This window comes from Conger conger, chromosome 11, assembly GCF_963514075.1.
Source record: "Conger conger chromosome 11, fConCon1.1, whole genome shotgun sequence".
Classification (NCBI taxonomy): domain Eukaryota; kingdom Metazoa; phylum Chordata; class Actinopteri; order Anguilliformes; family Congridae; genus Conger; species Conger conger.
Window position 1 is genome coordinate 18,595,128 of NC_083770.1, and position 19,437 is coordinate 18,614,564.

Sequence of the window (19,437 nt, forward strand, 5' to 3'; positions counted from 1 at the left end):
TCATTTCGGATTATTTCTTACAATCTCATTGATAACCCTGTCTCTTTCAGAAAATATATGAATATTCCACATTTCCTCTCATCTCTGCTAATCTCAACAACACTATAATAATAAGCCTTCTATGCCATGATATATAGCTAACTCTTAATTTTCCTTCTTTGCCTGTGGTCACTGCACAAATCTGCACAATTCATGCATGTGATGCCATGAACAATAACAGCTAGATCAGAGGTAGAGCATTTTTTCATGTTTTTATTTTCTTAAGAACATACACAAGTTACATATGTACACTCACCGAGCACTTTATTAGGAACATTTTAACTATTACACCTACTTATTCATGCGATTATGTATTGTCATAAGTGCCATTGCCTCACAAATAAAGCATTTTTTAATGAAAATGAAAACATGACAATTGTCAATTTTATGTAAAGGCGTTTTATATGACACACCCTGTCTCCACACATTTCAGGCATGTATATGAAGTAGGCCTAAATTTGGCATTTCTTTGGAAGTTAAGCAACTCATTAGATTTATTAACTTATTTAGCCTCACTCCTGTATTCTACTTGAATATGAAACATTCCTATATTATTTATATGAACTCAGATTACATATAATTTTGATTATTATGCTATTATGATGATAGATTAGTTTTGTTAAGTTTCTCCACCATCCTGGGTTCTGTTGTGAGTGCATTCCATTATCCCCAATAGAGGCGGTCATATACAATAGTATTATAACATATCATACTTAGATGTTACATCCTACATGCAAATGTTTATTTATTAAACAAAACAAACAGTTAAACTACATATAAAATAGTAGCCCCTGTTCCACAAGCAGCAGCTCTGTACATTCAATCAGGCTTTTTATTTAAAGCTCAATTGCCTGTTGAAGGGCCAGGGATTGGCATTATGTCTTTTTTAAGGCATACTATGCAGATTTTTCACCTTGAACATTTGCTGAGCTATTTGCTGAATCTGTGCTCCCCTCCCTGTATTTCTTCCTCTAAGATGTACAGCAGATAGAAAGATTACCACATTAAAATTGTACTTTTCTAGACAATCAAAGCACTTTACAGTGATGAGGGGAAGCTTGCATCAACCACCACTAATGTGTAGCACTTGTGGTGGGATGCACGGCTGCCATTATGACACCACAACACTTACCAGCTGAAGTGGAGAGATCAGGGCATTATTAGGTGGCTGGTTGAAAGTGCCTGGTTGGGAATTTAGCCAGGACACTACCCCCTACTCAAGGGATCTTTAATGACCAGGACCTCACTTTCACGTCTCATCTGAAAGACGCTGTCTCCTACAGCAGTGTCCCCATCACTGCTTTGAGGAGTTGTGGGTAATTTGACCAGAGGGAAGATCACCCCCTGCAGACCCACCAACACTGGTTCCAGCAGCAACTTAGTTTTCCCAGGAGGGTACCAAGCACTAACCAAGCCCCACCCACTTAGCATGATCCTCTTTTCTGTTTGAGGAAAAAGAGGGAAGAGTGGAGTTGAGGACAGAAGAGACTACTTTGATTGTAAACAGGATGACAGGAAGGCCAAACATCCTAATAGTATGCCTTTACAATTCCCGATAAAATATGCCCATCATGAAGCATTAGGTGATGCTACAGTATATCTGTATATACTGCAATACACAATTTATACACTGGTGAAAGGCTATTGGTTTCACCATTATAAATACATTGACTCCCTGGGCTCTTCAAATACAGTAACAGAAATAAACTTGCACAAAACCTGCGCCTGTTATCTTTATCACCAAGCCGCATATACAGTACCATGTGTAAATATTTGGACAGTAATACAATTTTTGTAGTTTTTGCTCGTTTTGGAACACAAAGACAAAACATAAAATATTATGTCACTGTCCAAATACTTGCTGCACTGCGCATTTTTGCTTTAATCTGCCATCTTAATTACTTCTGTGAGTTCAAGGTACTTTTTGGTTGGCAGATATTTCTACATCCAAACAAGCAGAAATTTTGTTCACAGAATTTCTCTTTTTTAAAAATGGATCAGCATCCCTGTGACAAAATTGTATCCATGATGGATCTGCATTTGATGCACATACTGAACAGCATAAAACAAGGCAGACTGAAAATCCTCAAACAGTTACAATATAAATAAGTATAAATAAAACCCTATATAAAGATTACAATTGTGTGTACATGCTCAGTGTTACTAGTTAAGAGGTAATCTATCACAGAGGATATTCTGTGTTAATATCACAACAGGGTTAAACAGTTACAAATGAGGTTAGAACAGGTAAGCTTTAGAGACAGCGAAGACTGTCCCCAACCCACTAAAATATTGCAAATGTCAATCACCTCCCACCCTTCAGCCACCCAAGCCCAGTTCAGAATGGCTTGTTAAATCCAAAGAGCTTGTGTGGCTCCAATAACAAATGATGCATGTAAACATACACAGTAGCAGACCCTCCATAGACTGTATGAAAAAAAAAAAAAATATCCGACCGAGCAGCACATTCATTCTCAAGTCATCAGGATTAAAAACAGCAGCAACACTCAAAAATAGATAACTCAAGAAGATAAAATATTAAAAAAAGGAAATATTTACAAAGACCTTTCATCTGCCGTTATCAGGCAAACGGGTACTTCTCTCAAGCTACTCTGACCTCAGTTCAGATAAGGCAATTGACGGTTCCAGAGATAGGAATGGCTCAATAGTAAAAAACAAAAAAGTGTAACACATTATTTATGCAGGTCAGTTGTTCTGAGTATTAAACCAGGCACCAGGCGGTACAAAACACAGTACAAAAATGGCAGAAATAAAAATACCTCAGACAGAAAATGTAACCCTGAAATTGTAGAGTCTGTACAGATCTCATGTAAATGAAAAAAAGTGGTGATGTACTGGAACCCCTTCAACATGCATACAGAGATTATGTTAAAAAGGCATACACCCATTCAGGTACTGATGACAGCAGTCTCATTTCCATGGCGATCTGGGGTTTTTAGAAGACCGTGTCTAAGCAGGAGGAGGGTCCACAGGAGCAGAGCAAATCACTAGAGGGAAAACTAGACTGAAGTAGGTTCCATAAGGAGTGTACATCCTCATCTGTAATCAAGTAAGAACAACATCATGAACAACAACAACATGAATCAATATGTGAATGTGCTCAGAAATTAACAGTGATACGAATGTAAGGATGCGATAAAGTAGTCCAGCTCTGAAGATGATCACCCGTAAAGAGTACTCCAACTCCAGAATCTGGCAGTTTGAGATGGTGGGGGGTGCGTTGGCAGGTATCTGCAGCCTTTCGTCTTCCCATACTCCTGACCTATGGGGCATGACACGCCATCCATCCACCCAGACCAGCTCTTTGGTTACGGTGGTACTTTCCGATCTGTTGGTAGTGTAGAATTTCTGCGTCTGTATGAGCGTTGCCCTGGGAATGATTGTCCGGGAAGAGGAGTTCTCAAACTCTGCGTTGATCAGAATAATTTCTCCTGTGAAAGAGAAGCGTTCATTTTAAACTGGCAAATTGTGTGCTTGCAAGTGATCGTGTGAGACTACTGGTGCCGCACCTAGTGCTGACTATGTAACAGCTGCGTTTCTCTTTCTTTCAGTACTGTCTTGATGCCCTTTAAATTCAACACTAAAAATACTATGATAAAGTCATAATTAGCTCAGCAATAGAACTATACCCGTTTACCTGGACCAAGACAGAAAGTTGTATACCATGGGTGACATTTCAACATATATTCTAAAAAATGCATCCTCCTTTCTTCCACTCGTTTCCTCCCACCATACTTCCCGGTAGGAGAAGGAGACGAGTGGAGGACAGGAGAACACATTGATATTGGGACCGTCACCGAACCCCCAATGAATGTGAATTAATTGTCTGAAGAGCACTTCTTGGTAGATTAAAAGATTGCATTAGTGAGGAGTTTTCCAGTACCTGGAAAGTAAACATTCCTCTCCAGATGAACGTCCATGGAGACAGGCCCTGAGGCACAGCAGAGACAACACAGCTCCTTGCTTTTGGACGCAGACAGCGGTGCCTGGATAAGAAAGGTGAGAAGTCAACCATCAGTCCATTACGATTTATGTGACGGTATGTAAGCTAAGGTATGCTAAAAGTCACAGAATTTTGTTTTGTTTTTTTTGCATTTGCTCAGTACTTCATTGATGAATTAAAGAAGTTGATATTGGTACACAGGTCACAAATGGTCACGCAGGCAGAGGCTAATCACCTCACCAAGTTTATTTGGCTGGAACTACAGCTAAAAACTAAAACCAGCACTGTTTTGAAGCCTCCATTCCAGAAGATGCACATCATAAGGAAAACAAAAAAAATGGCTAACTCTGGTTAAGAAGGAGAAGATATGTGCTACACTATTTTCCCCCAGGTCACCTTACATCACTTCTTAACACTTGTTGTTCAACCAAAATGCAATTAGTTAGTTAGTAAAGTCAACTAGTTAGTTCAGAACGTTCTCTTGAGATGTTTAAATGGACAGGATGCAGAACTGTCAGCTCCTTATGACATGGTAACAAGGTTTAATAATGCAGACTGCCTAATCATAACACAACAGAGACCCAGGGTCAAGTTCAGCCTCGACAAAACGTAGCAAAACGTTTACTTAAGGCCCCGCCCCTCCGAGCATGCTCAGTCAGGTCAGCCCTGCCTCCCCTCACCATGTGGCCTTCTGAGCATGCTTAGTGTGAACAGGCCTACAACAAACTCACAAACAATGTTTATTTTAGGGGCGACATGGCTCAGGCAGTAAGAGCAGTCGTCTGCCTGGCAGTCGGAGGGTTGCTGGTTCGATCCCCCGCCCGGGCGGTGTCGAAGTGTCCCTGAGCAAGACACTTAACCCCCAAATGCTCCTGACGAGCTGGTCGGGGCCTTGCATGGCAGCCAATCGCCGTCAGTGTGTGTATGAATGGGTGAATGGAGAAGCATCAATTGTACAGCGCTTTGGATAAAGGCGCTATATAAATGCCTGCCATTTACCATTTACTTAAACAGAAACGGTGGCGCGAACATCCTGATGCAAACCGTGGGCGGACTGACTTACATCGTACGGTTTGATCCTATGGCGTCTGAGAAGGCGTTTTCCACGTCTACGTCATTATTAATTCGGGCTACACGATGGGCTACACCCCCGACACAACGAGAGCAAACATATCTCAAAGACTGTCGCAAAACGTTGCACACCGCTGGGAAAAACATATCGTTCACCACAGAAACCGTAGCAAAACGTTTTCAGATCATGCCCCAGGCAATTCAAATTGCACGGACAACAACAAAGGCTTTTCATTCATGAACACATGATGTAGTATTATAAATACCAATAATGAACACGTGTTAATATGTACATGCACGGAGCAATATTTTACCAGCAGTTGTGGGTTGTTGGCGTCAAATTGGCTGACAAATTTCAATTCCATCCGGTATTTCTGGGCAAAATGCCATGGTCTGTGTATCTCAACAACGAAAGCGTACGTCACTTTGCCATGAGCCCCTTGAAACGATGACGGAAAATTTCTATTTGGAAAACCAAGGGGGAAAGTTTTTTACATTATAATAAGTGAATTGACCATTCATTAGATTTCACATCACAACATGTGCACACCCTAGGGGTAGCTGCATCCTGAATGGGTAGGTATGCGTTCCTCTTCGAAGGACCGTCTCACCAGCACCACTAGCCACTGTAAAGATGGAAAGGAACATTAGCACTCCAATGCAATCATAGACACAGTGCTGGTTAGTTATCCAACTACAATTGCACAGTAAATGAAACACGTAAAGTAATTTAACATAAGCTAATGCATGAAATATACGACCGTCTTGTTGCACGATGTCGCACTTTATTTTAAAATATTCGTCGCTTCCAAGACTATATTTTTTTGATCCAGAAGCCCACTGAACTATTGCTTTTCCCATTAAAAACAAAGTGATAGAATTAACTCTCGTTTCTTTTGATAAGTCGAAAATAAGTCGCCCTAAAATAACATCGCCGCATGAGAAAAAGTCTCTCCCATTCGGCTCGTCGTAATCTAATCCAACGGATGTAATCATATCTTCCAATATCTGGTTCACAGTACATCGAGATGAGTCTGTCCGCACACTGCAAAACAAAACCAGGGTGTAACGTGCAGGACCGTAATTTGTGGCAGGGGGCGTGATTTGAACCACGCATCGAGATACGCAGTATAAATAGCATAGCTGGACACCGTCTCCCCTTTCTGGTCCCATTGATTCCTATTGGAGGTACCGCGACTCAGACGAGTACCATAGACTGTAGAAAAATTGGTTCCCTCCTGACCACCCAGTGATTTCCGGCTACTGTCTGGTCGGCAGGGAGCTCTTTGCTCTGGTGCCTCCTGTAGTCTGCTAAGGGTCTTTCAGTTCTCTCTTTTGGACTTTTCCTGATTCCTCCTGGCAGAACACCTCTAGCTCGGAAATATTCTTTGGCCTACGTATACAACCATATAACCTATGCACGCACGCACGTAAACACAGCACCATTAAACATACATTTTACAGAAAATAGTTTGGATTTTATTTGGCTCATGAGTAACTTTGGTTATTGGGACACAGGCTACATTGTTTGCGATACTTTTGAACATTTGTATAAATCAAGTCAGAAACATAGACCAACGTGGATGGTCATAGAATCAAATCAACAAGACAACAAAACAACTCACGATAGTTGGGATTTTTACATAATTAAAGCTTAGGCCTATAGGCCACTCATGTGTCAGTATCAGAGTAAAAGAACAACACAAAAAATTCACTGAATGTGTTTTTATGCCTAATTCACTTCTTTTCTTTTTCTTTTTACAATAAAATATGAACTAATGTATGGAAATCAATTAATTTCTCACCTTTTGTTTTATCGTTCAACTTGTCAGTATTATTTAAAAAATTAACAGTATATTTCTATTTATTGCTGGTACTTATTCTTATTATGGATGCAACTCCTCCTGCAGTTAATAAAACTAAATGGACCAAACTTGCCAATCAAACGTCCACACACCCATTTGGTCGCTTCATCTTTGTTAACCGATACAATTTATAATTTCTATATCCCCCTACAGCCCCCTGAATTAACATCGGTGGAACACTGAGTTTACAGCAGAAAACCAGTCCTGCAATTGAACAAACAAATCTAATACATGGTAACTGCTAGGAGAATTAGCAGCTTCCTTGGCTAATTTGAATGCAATGCAGTACATTTGTGAAGTACATTTACAGACTTTGACTAATGTTAATTGATCATTGCAAGATTGAGCAATGTAAGAATGAAGTTAGCTTTAACGCACATTAACGTTACTGCATTGAGCAAAACTTGGATCTAGACGTCTAGGGGGTGGAAATATAACCTGCGAGACGTTTTTGACATATAGACGGACCAGGTTAACACCAATACAGCTCAGGGTTTACCTGGCTATAGTATGGCTATGTTGTAGTTGCTAGAAAACATTCACCTTTCAGCCAAATGTAGCGGGATTTTCTCCTGAAAAAGTACAGAATGCTAATGTTATATCTAGCTCGCTATCCTACCTGCAAGGTTTTGCTGCTGTCGGGTGCAGCGGTTGCGATGGGCAACTGCTACTGGGAACAGGGTAGCAGTTGAGCAATTTCTTTTTTCAAAAAGCTGTCCAGGTTAGATAGTTTTGCTACCTTTTCCTCCTGGTCCTTTTTTATCCCTTCTTTTCTGCTACCTACTTTTGTGCTTCAAGGGCATCTTCACACTAGGCAGCTAAATGGCACTCAATATTTTATGCATTAGACTAGCTATCAACACATGATCAAGACAGTTCACATTGGAAAATGTCCCGCCAGCACTCTTTACAGAAAATTATACCAACACAAAATTAATTAGCCAGTCACAAGTTATTTAATTGAATAGTTCATACATTATAGTCTTTTTTCTGTAAAATAGACACACAATATAAATTTAGCATGATCACATATTACAATTGTCCAATTGTATATTGTACAAAGAAAGTATAATAAACATGACAGATGAGTTTGCTTATTTAAGGATATAAACACACACCACTGTGAAAAGCAAAGGTAGTCTCTGTGAGTGGTTAAAATATAAAGACCTGGAAAAATAAACGGACATACTGATATAAGACATGGGCATGGGCCCTCCTAAAAGACATGAGCCCTCCTTAACCACAGCCCCAGTGCCGCTGCACCTGCTATATCCCCGCTAGGGTTGCCATCTCAGTCCTGTAAAAATCCTGGACACATACGAAGCTGGCAAACTGAGTAAGCCGGACTGTCAATCGCCCTCAAGGGTGCGTGAACCTGAAGGAATTTGGTGCGCAACTACCTTGTTCTTGGTGCCAATTCCCCTTTCATTACAAAAATAAATACTGTAATTTGTGAAGGTTAATAAAGTCTCTGCACCATTTGGAACAAACACTGGATACACTGTCTACATTTCATTAAGCAATACTAATGTATGCAACACTTGAAAATACTTAAGATTCTGGGACATTTCGTTTCATTATTTTTTACCGGACAGACAACAAAAATCCGGGACAGTCCCGGAGAATCCAGGACGGGTGGCAACCCTAATCACCGCCACTGGGCGGAACACGGACAACCGAACATGGAGTTTGCATCACTGCGAATAATTACTTTGAACCCTTGCTACATCCTGCAGTACTCAGCAACTTAGAAGGATTTGTCGTGTCTAGGAAATGACAGAATTCAAAGTCCAATCTCTAATTTGTAGAAAAACAACTTCACGGGGAAAAGACACCACGGCAGCAAGCTCTTCAGAAATATCAGGCTTTATTAGCACAAGTGCACAAAGCCTCTGCAGAGTTGAACCTCGATTGTCAGTTTTACACCCATTTTATACACTGTGTTCAACGTAACTCCTCCTAAAACATTCCTAAAAACACCAGCTGGTCTCTGTGGCGCCACAATGATTTAACACTCTTGGGTGCCAACATCATTGTGGCAATCGCCCAAATGACCTCTTAAAAATAAATGTTTTTATTATACTGCACAGGCCTACAAGATATTTTTGCTTTGTAAGCTGTTCTTAAAAATAAATGTTCTTATCACATTGTACAAGCATACCAGACCTCTTGTTCTGTAAACTGTCCCGCAAACTATTTTGGCAAAGACAGCTTACAAAGTAAGATGCCCTGCCCTGCAAGCTGTTCAAGATACCCCCGTCCCGCAATCTGCTTTTTAACAAAGAGGAATCATAAAAGATGAATTATGCAAAACATGGTGCTATTCTGTACTTTCCAATTTTCCTTTTAAGTATACACATTATTGTATTCAATTCAGGTTACATATGGGCATACACATTATTTTATTCAACTCAGGTTACATATAGGTCACTGTGTACTTCTAGCAGAAATTAGTAGTTTATAAGTTTGAAAATATACAGGCATAATTAATCATACTTTAATATTTGATTAATGGAGTAAGTGTGGTTTTTCAGCCTGACGCATTCTTTTGTTTCTGGTTTCTTGCATTTCCATAAGCTCATCTGTAATTAATGATATAGGTTCATTGGATTACATATTCTACAGTTGACACTGTGGTTTCTTGCGTTTCCATAAGCTCATCTGTAATTAATCATATAGGTTAATTGGATTACATATTCTACAGTTGACACTGTGGTTTCTTGCGTTTCCATAAGCTCATCCATAATTAATGATATATTGATTACAGGCCGCATATATATATTGATACACTTTTAGCATGAATCATTAAGAGTTTTGGAGGAACCAGCTTGCTCATTAGGGTTGAGTCTGATTTTGACTTGTGATTGATTATCATGATTAGGAGGGAGATCTCTTGTTCCGTGAATTTTCCCGACAGATTAATTGGAAGTATCCACAACCAAGGGGTCCAGGAGGGCAACTAAGCAACGAGGAAGTAAATATGTAGCTAACAAGCTGTATCAAAATCTTGAAAAATCTAAAAGCTTGTTCTCTAACTCTGCAAAGTCAGGGCTGTCTGTCGTATCGTTCAAACTAACCAAGGTAGGTCCTGTGATATTTGTATGGTAACGTTACCATATTTTCTGGGAGTGTCAAGTAATTTCCTGGATGAGTGGCTGTCTATAAACCAGTCTCTGCATGCGTGCCCGTTACCTGGGAAACACAGGCTGAAGATTCCAGCCAAACACATCCAGTAACAACATGTTTTGCCCTTAGAAGTTTTGCACCATACTTATGAAATAGCTATACTGACAGTGATAAAAAAAAAAAACTATTAACATTTCTATTTTTGAAAGCATTCTTGTTTTACAGCACTCTTCCACATCCGCCTACAACTTTTGCACAGTTCTGTACATGCCAATAACATGCCCAAATAACTCACAGTATCACTTTTAGTTACTATGTAGCCTTCAGATTTTATGTGTGTGCTGAAACTATTTACTAACTACTAATGTAACAGACTGCGGATATAGATGGCAATACTGCATTTACTTTGTACATCACATTTTAGCGTCTAAACAAGGAAATCACACCTGAAAACACTGAAATATGTTCACAAACAACCCAAAAAATATTACAAGTAAAATCTAGAACTAAGAACTAAGTTGGACTCTACAAAGCACAGAATATTAAATTGCGTCACTGGTCTGCCTTTTTTTGTAATTTTTGCACAAAAACCACATCCTCTCTGACATGAGCACCCGGCCAGCGTGTCACACTCCAAGGTCATTTGTGAGTGCTCTGTGGAACCACTGCAACCCAAATGTTCCACCCCAGAAAACAGGACAGTTACATCCAATGTGCATTACTTCTAGCCTAAGGCATGGTAATGAATTCACCTTTACATTTTTTGCACTCTATAATTCTGAAGTCTCAAATTCCATTCCTGGAGGGCAATGTGCGTGTCGTCTCCCTCCAACTTGGGCTTTCTGTCTCTTCCCTCGATGCACAGCACTTTTCACTTTCTTTGATTGCATCATATGATTTTAGTCTAGTCAAATATTTTCAGACAGGCCCGGGTGTATATTCATTGAAAATACATTTGGCTGAATGGTGAAAAAAGTGATCAATGTTGATCTAAAGTTCATCCTCTTGCCTAACATTATAAAAGATTACAGACTAATAGTACTAGTAAACCCTGTTAAGAACTAACAAAGATTTGAGACATTTTGTCCTATAGAAGATTACATTACATATTACATTATTGGCATTCGGCAGACGCTCTTATCCAGAGCAACATACAGTTGATTAGACTAAGCAGGAGACAATCCTCCCCTGGAGCAATGCGGGGTTAAGGGCCTTGCTCTAGGGCCCAACGGCTGTGCAGATCTTATAGTGGCTACAACGGGATTAGAACCACCGACCTTGCGTGTCCCAGTCATTTACTTTAACCACTATGCTACAGGCCGCCCTGGTTTATGTTATAAAAGCATAGTATGTGTGTATGTGTGTGTGTGTCGTATTTTACAAGTGACCTGTGTTAAAGCAATCATTTGGTACAGGGAGAGGAGCTGAAACAAAAAAGAATAAACGCTTCAGCACCTCATTCATGCCTGACATTAAAAATTAATATGGAAATAACAATATCCATAACCCCTGCCAACCACAAAATAATACAAAAATAAAACAAGGCACACAGGTGTTGAGAAGAGTTCCAGTTTCGTTTCTATGGCAATTTGGCAAAAAACAAGATGGCAGTTGATCGCCTAAGCAGAAGGCTGACAGGCGGGAATAGAGCAAATGACCAGAGGGACAGTGGCTCTGAGGTTGAATCCCCTTGGAATGCTCACACGCACCTGCAAACAACCATACCATACACGCGATTCAACACACTTTCAAACCAGACGCGTAAAAAACAACACATAATGTGTCATTTAACACATCTCCGTGTATAGGTAAGGAGAATACTTTTTTTTTTGCTTGCAACAGTCTGCATTAAAAAGTCTCCATAAAATAACAGTAGCACATACAATGTATATACACAAAAGTAGTAACTGCCTCAAAATGTGTTGAAAGTAACACGAAAGTAGTTAACTTTCTTACTTACGAAAGTAGTACACTCTCTTTTTTGAGAGTGTACGTGAATACAGTTGTAACCATACAATGACAAAATGATCCAAGAGTGGGGATGCTCACCTCTAAGGAGTACTCCACCTCCATAATCCGGCAGCGGGAGAGATTGGTCGGGGTATCGGCAGGTATCTGCAGCATCGCACTCTCCCATACAGTACTATTGTGGGGTGTGAGATGCTCCCCTTCAACGAGGGCTAGATCTCTGCTTTCATGTTTCTTTGACGTTCGAAAACGAGTGTAGAAGGTCTGGGTCTGAACGAGTGCCACACTTGGGATAAGTGTACGTGAAGTGGCATTCTCAAACTCCACAATGATCTTAATCGTCTCTCCTGCAAGGAAGACAAATCAAATGGTGATCTCATGATCATGATTGCGTGCCATACATGAAATCTATTTTACAAACAAACAATAGATACTTCAGTCTCATCCACACATACAATCTAAAACCACGCACAATTTAGAGAATCCAATGTAACATCATTTCTTTCCAGTGACAAATTATGGGCTTTGGTGTTACATTGATGATGTCTTTTTGTAGGCAAATATACACTCACCAAGCAATTTATTAGGAACATTTTTACTTTATTACACCTACGTATTCATGCAATTATCTAATCAGCCAAGTGTGTGGCAGCAGTGCAATGCATATAATCATGGGTCAGGAGCTTCAGGTAATGTTCACATCAACCATCAGAATTGGGAAAAAATGTGATCTAAGTGATTTTGACCAATGATTGTTGGTGGCAGACAGGGTGGTTTGAGTATCTCAGAAACTGTTGATCTCCTGGGATTTTCACGTACACTAGTCTCTAGAATTTGCAAAGAATGGTGCAAAAAAAAAATTTACTAGAGGTAAATCTGGAAGTTTAATCCTTCATGGGTTCCCACTGGGTATTCCCAATGGTTTTTCCCCCCATAGGGATTTCGTTTTTGGCTGAAAATAAGGTCTGTTGTTACGGTAAGCTTCAGAGAGTTTCACATTTTGTTCAACAAGTTGCATCTGTTAATATCTCAGCTGTGAATTTCATCGCTGTTATGAACAAAACTGTTGTTGCAGATTCAATATGGCAATTATTAGCAACTTGCCTTTTAAAGCAAATTACATCTTTGAAATTCATGGAGTTATTAATGGGTGTAATGTAATGCATTTAACGTCAACAAAACAAAAGCATCTTAAGCTTTCATTAACTACAGACCCTATTTTTGCCAGAAATCAAAATCCCTATTGGGAAAAAGGCGTTGCAAACCTGCGATGGAACCCAAGGCTAAAAAAATGCAACTTCGCTTCTGGGTTTTAGGACTACAAGCTGTAGCACAGAGCCCAGGTAGCGCATGTTGCATTTGTGAGAAGTTCTCCAGTACCTGGAACGTAACCTTTCTTCTCCAGCTGAAAGCCTAGAGCGACAGGCCCTGTGGTGCAGCAGAGACAACACAGCTCCTTGCTACTGGAAGCAACCTGTGGCACCTGGATCAGAACGGTGAGAGGTCAACCTTGACTTTGTTATAAGTAGAGGTGAAGAGAGTATTCCATTAGGTATGTCACTAGGCTACTGCAAATCACCTACTTCCCCTATGCCAAGAAACATCTGCAATGACAGAAATGTCTTCTGATTACACATGTTGATATAGGAGAAGCATAGCTGTCCATCCAACACAATTAAATCAGCTCAACTTTATTTGCTGATTGCAAATGTTAAACTGGCTCCCCAGCAAAGCAAGATAGACAAAAATATATAATTCTACAATATGTACCGCTACACATGGCTATGCATTGAACACAATTTGTTAACTTGAAGCAACTAACATGCAAGCATGGTTGCAAGTAGGGATGTGACAAATCATCAGTTTTTGTAACTGGTTACAATCCCATTTTTTAAACGGTTAACCGGTTAACCGATACTGCTTATGACCGCTAGGGGTCCTATCTTCTTTTTTCTTTTTTTTTACTGAATTACTGAGAAATGAAATTGCTTGTGTTTGTGTGTGTATGTGCGTTTGTGTGTGTGTTTGTGTGTGTGTGTGCATGTATGTGTGTGTGTGTGTGTGTGTGTGTGTGCGTTTGGGGGGTGGTGAATGAACTGGTGGAAATCAGCCAGGCTTCAAATGCACAAGAATGCATCACCCATACATGCAGGCTAACTACTGTGCACTATTCATACCTGTGGTACATAACCCTGTGGCACACTTTCTGTTGTTATTCTCCAGTTTGAAGCAACAGTAATCCCAGCTAAATGGCAAAAAACAAAATTCTTTATGGAAAAAAAAGACAGAACTAATAAATATTGTAAGGAATCAGTCCTTCCAGGGGTGGGTCTACGAACAATTCCCCTTCAACAAAAAGTAAATGTTGCAGATGCAGTTGACTGATATTTCAACATGCGACAATGTTTAAAAGCACTGACTAATGTCTTACCAGCAGTTGTGGATGATTGGCATCTATGTCGTTGACAAAATTGAATTCCGACCGGAACTCCTTAGGCATTCGCCACGGTCTGTGTATCTCAGCTTCCAAACAGTACACCACGCTTCCATGAAGCCCTTTAAATGATGAAGGGAAATTTCTATATGGGAAAAACATTTGAAAATGGTTATGAGTGGACACAATCTAGATATAATTCTAGATTAGCCAATGTTAGAGACAGAGACAATTGCAATTTCAAACAAACATGGCTTTTTAAAACGCAACCTTGAGGGCAGTGGTTTCCAAACTCGGTCCTGGGGGACCCCTGTGCTGGTTTTTGTTTCAACCACAATTGCAATCCCAGAACTGTAACAAGCTGTTAACTTATTTTTAACTGATCGAACTAAAGACTGAAATGAATGAATAGGCTCCTAATTGGAGCGAAAACTAACCACACATGGAAAATTCCATCCATCCATCCATCCATCCATTATCTGAACCCGCTTATCCTGATCAGGGTCGCAGGGGGGCTGGAGCCTATCCCAGCATACATTGGGCGAAAGGCAGGAATACACCCTGGACAGGTCGCCAGTCCATCGCAGGGCACACACACCATTCACTCACACACACACTCATACCTATGGGCAATTTAGACTCTCCAATCAGCCTAACGTGCATGTCTTTGGACTGTGGGAGGAAACCGGAGTACCCGGAGGAAACCCACGCAGACACGGGGAGAACAAGCAAACTCCGCACAGAGAGGCCCCGGCCGACGGGGATTCGAACCCAGGACCTCCTTGCTGTGAGGCAGCAGTGCTACCCACTGCACCATCCGTGCTGCCCACATGGAAAATGATTTTAAAAATTCGAAAACAGAGCCAAACCTGCATTGTGTTGATACATTTATGAAAGAAATTAAACACATGTGTTCAGCAGTTAGGAGCACATTGCTTAACCAGTCTAACATTTGATTTAAAAAAATGTTACCTATTTTTACATCATTGTTTGCTGTATAGCACATTAAAAACATGGGAGTTTTATTCTTTGTGGCATTCATAGCTATGTCTGAGAAAATGTGGCTTAAGAGGGTAAATAATCCCTCTGAACATAGAATAATCCCTCTGAACATGGAACTTGTTAAAGTTCTGAGATTGCAATTGTGGTTGGAACAAAAACCAGCATACACAGGGGGCCCCAAGGACCGAGTTTGGGAACCACTGCTTTGGGCAAAGGTTACAATGGTTACTGAAAATGCACCCTAGAGTGACGTGCATTTTAAAATCATTTCATTTTACTTACTTCATTGTCATTTATTGTCAAGCCGAATATAAGCTATTTCTGCATTTTAATAATATTTCTGCTCTTGAGAACCTCAACTGCTGCTGAATGATAAAAAAAGGAGACAACTGATTTGAGTTTTAGAATATATATAGATAACACTGTAGTTGATTATTAGTTTTATATAAGAAGACACACCCTTGTGGTAGCTGGATGCTGAAAGGGTAGACGTGCGTTCCTTCTCGAAGGACGATTTTGCCTTCCCCAAGACCTGAAGGTGTTTCAAAATAGAAAAGTCAGAAGCAAAAAAAAAAATGCTCAGAAATGACAAAGTGTTGATATTCTTTGGGTCTGTTACAGTGTAGCCTACGGAGGTATGTGGTTACAATCACTAGTCCAAGGATCTGCATTCAAACTGGCTCAGGTCTGAACTAAGGTCTGAAGTTAAATGAGGGGTGCAAGGGCTGATCCGCTTCAGGATTTTGTTACAATTCTGCTCTTAATTATTTCATTAGCGAAATAATGTCTTGAGCAGACATTTGTACTGGAGTGAACCAGCGTCATTTTAATTAATCAGCGTTAAGTTAATTGGCTGAAACAAAAACCAGCTCGGAGACCAGCCCTCCAGGACTGGAGCTGTGCACCCTACTGCTGAAACTTGCATTGACATCATATAGCTACTTCGTAAAGAAACCCAGATAACGGCACTGATGAATTACACCTAATGTTAGATAATTTACCATCACCACAGCATATAAATTCTACAACATTTAGGCTTGTATAAAATAACTATTTAAAAACCATTAGCACAGTTTACAAACAGCTTACCGTTATTATATTCTCCCAGAAGTACCTCCTTAATGTTGAAGTACTCTTCTCTTGCATTGTAGGTTCTTCGATTCTTATCGTAACCGTTGTACCACACGACATTGGCTTCCCCCTTTATAGCAAGCATGATTGCACAGATATTCATTTGTTGACTAACTTTGAAACTTATTTGCCCTTTTATGACATCGCCGCATGATAAAGTTTCTCTCTCGTTCAAGCTATCGTATGTTATGGTAAATGATTCAATTGTTCCTTCAAACATTTTGCCTACCCTTGTAGTAGCCTATTGTGTGATCCGGGCTTGAAATGCCTGCGCCAACTTATAGTACGTATAGTATGCCTAATTATCGCAGTAGTAGTGAAATACTTTTTATCCACGAATAAGAACCGTTCTGCTTGCGTAATATCCTGTTATGCAACCCATCTGTTGTCCACATGTCTTGGATTGATGTGCGATTTTCCAGTTACTTCATATTTCCGGTGCGCTGATGGCACGGAATCAACTTGTTGAAGCGTATGTCCCCCCACCGAACAGCAAAAGTGCCTTTTGGCTGCATCAATTTTAAACAGTCTGGCTTACTAGTAGTAGTAAGTACTACATTTTTTTAATTTGACATTTTACTCCGTATACCGCCAAAAATTCTTCCGCCTATCGCTTCATCTCATTATCGGACTCCTGTTCCAACTTTCTGAGGGGAAAACGCTCCACATCCAATCTGGGCACATAGATAAAAAGATTTTTTTTTAAACTTCCACATTTCATCGAGAACACTCCAGCAAGTTGTGATGCCTTTCGGGCAGATGTGTTGTCTGTAGGTGCAATAGCCTTGTAGTACGTTAGATGCATTGTTTTTTCTGCCAACTTAAGTGCACTAGAGGACCAGAACAGACTAGACTAGATAGTCGACGATGGCCACCGAATAAAATGTAAAACCCGTGGCACACATATAGTGGAATCAGGTAATTTGGGACACTTTTTGGTAGAATTACCGGGAGACCACCAAAAAAGGTGGTTACTCACTCCAATGACGTTGTATACTTGTTTAGAAACTACTGACCTTAAAACAGCACCAAGGCCCCTTTTCTCACGCTGATGGAATGTTCAGGTGAAATGGGACAGCTTGTAATTTAAATTGGGATATTCATTTTCAGTTCAAATTTCAGTATTTTTTATTTGAAAATGGTACAATTGAACAATTGGACAGAAATGAACAGAGTCAAATAGGGAATCAGGTGTTGTATGAATACAACAATAATTACAATAACTTAATTATTTGCATAATTGATAAAGTTGGGATCTTATTGCAACTATTAGCACTTTAAAAAAGTGTTGTCCCAATTTAGCTGAAATTATTGTCCCATTTTACCAAGAGGTGTGCTATACAGTTCTTCAAACGCTTATTCACGAAAAACAATGTGTATTCGGCAAATTTGTCTTGTAAAATTAAAAGACTTCATAAAACACTTAATCATAATACAGTTCTGCAAACTGTTAAATAGTCTGTTTTTGGTTTAACACCCTCATTATGCAAAAGTGAAATTCTGGTTATAAGTAGTTAAAAGACGTTTTCAGTGATTGGCTGCTTATATTTAAAGAGCACAGTGCCTCAAAGCTTTAACCTGACATCACCGTATCTACAACACCGTATTGGTCACAGGATAGTAGGTAAGTTGATCGTGGTCGCGCTCCTTCTTGTCTAGGACCGCGTGCATGAGCAGGCGCACTCTCACAAATAATTGCACCGCATCCGTAGACGCGGGACATACAGAAAGAATGGTAAGCGCTCTTTCAAAATTCCTCCTGCAACTCGTTGATAAAAGTTGATAAAACATAAACATGCAGTGATGGAGTGAGTTTGCGAAGGAAGAGGTGAGCCTATCCCACACCTAAAATACAGAAAACTTGGAAACTTGTAGGTCTCCCGCACATCTTAAGGGTGACTTTGAAGGTTGACGTGAATATGTTCCACGTATAAACGTCCCATGTAACGTGGATTTCAAAACCACAGGGCGCAATCTATTTACAGTTTTTTACAATCGTTTTCACACTTGTCTCAATACCATGTCCACTTTTTCAAAACACTTAACACATTCACCATATCATTAGACTATGTGAACTAAACTGTGGATATTTTTGCATTGCTTTCATACTAAAGGCATTCAATCACCACTTCTTCCAAAATTCATGAATACCTCTCTCAGTCAATGTTCACTACCAGCAAAAGTTTGTACAAATACAGCTAATTTTGCAGACATTTAGATACTCTGTTCAAAACAGTTAACTTTCCGTACAAAACCCAATAAAATTCAGATCATTGTGGAAGGAAATATGCTGCATTTTGGCAGAAAAATGAAACTATATGCTTGAAATACGTAAGATAGATCATTCTGATTTGAGCAGAAAGTTTATTCAGTTTATTCAATTTTTTGGTTTGCAGCCTTGTTACCATCTATGCAAAAGTGATCATACTTGCATTGAAATGTGCATGTATATAGGGTAAATATAGATGTAGTTGTCACTGAAGAGATTTTTTCCGCTTACTGCTGTATATGTACTGCTGAAACACCTGGCTGTCATTTCAGTGAACAACCTACCCAGGTGTTTGTTGTTTGTGCCCCATTACCACATATAAAAAAGGGGCCATCTTTGGATTGGCATTTTACAGTTTTTTACAATCGTTTTCACACTTGTCTCAATACCATGTCCACTTTTTCAAAACTCTTCACACAGTGTGCTTTTGAAACACACACCTGAGCAAATCAGTTAACCTTTGGTGCAAAAGGCACTTCAACCACCAAAACACTTAATATTTCACCCAAAAGTGACTCTTGCTGCCATAACTATAGCACATGCTTTCTCCCATAAGACTACTTTTTCA

General features: G+C 39.8%; 1 protein-coding gene across 6 annotated transcripts; it reads right to left on the reverse strand.

Annotated features, from left to right (window-relative positions):
- Window positions 1-232: 232 nt before the first annotated feature.
- On the reverse strand, window positions 233-16,942 carry LOC133140792 (arrestin domain-containing protein 3-like). 6 transcript variants are annotated; one of them, XM_061260999.1, is made up of 10 exons: window positions 16,559-16,942; window positions 15,929-16,001; window positions 14,465-14,612; window positions 13,414-13,516; window positions 12,115-12,380; window positions 5,836-11,774; window positions 5,625-5,700; window positions 5,389-5,536; window positions 3,944-4,046; window positions 233-3,491 (listed from the first exon to the last, which is right to left on the reverse strand). In XM_061260999.1, exons 6-10 carry the CDS (start codon window positions 6,245-6,247, stop codon window positions 3,106-3,108), a joined length of 1,125 nt encoding a protein of 374 aa, XP_061116983.1. In that variant the 5' UTR covers window positions 6,248-11,774; window positions 12,115-12,380; window positions 13,414-13,516; window positions 14,465-14,612; window positions 15,929-16,001; window positions 16,559-16,942; the 3' UTR covers window positions 233-3,105. The 6 variants fall into 6 exon arrangements, with proteins under 6 accessions (XP_061116983.1, XP_061116982.1, XP_061116986.1 ...); XM_061260998.1 differs by having other exon boundaries at window positions 233-3,099; window positions 3,226-3,491; window positions 5,625-11,774; XM_061261002.1 differs by lacking the exon at window positions 5,836-11,774.
- Between the last annotated feature and the right edge of the window lie 2,495 nt (window positions 16,943-19,437).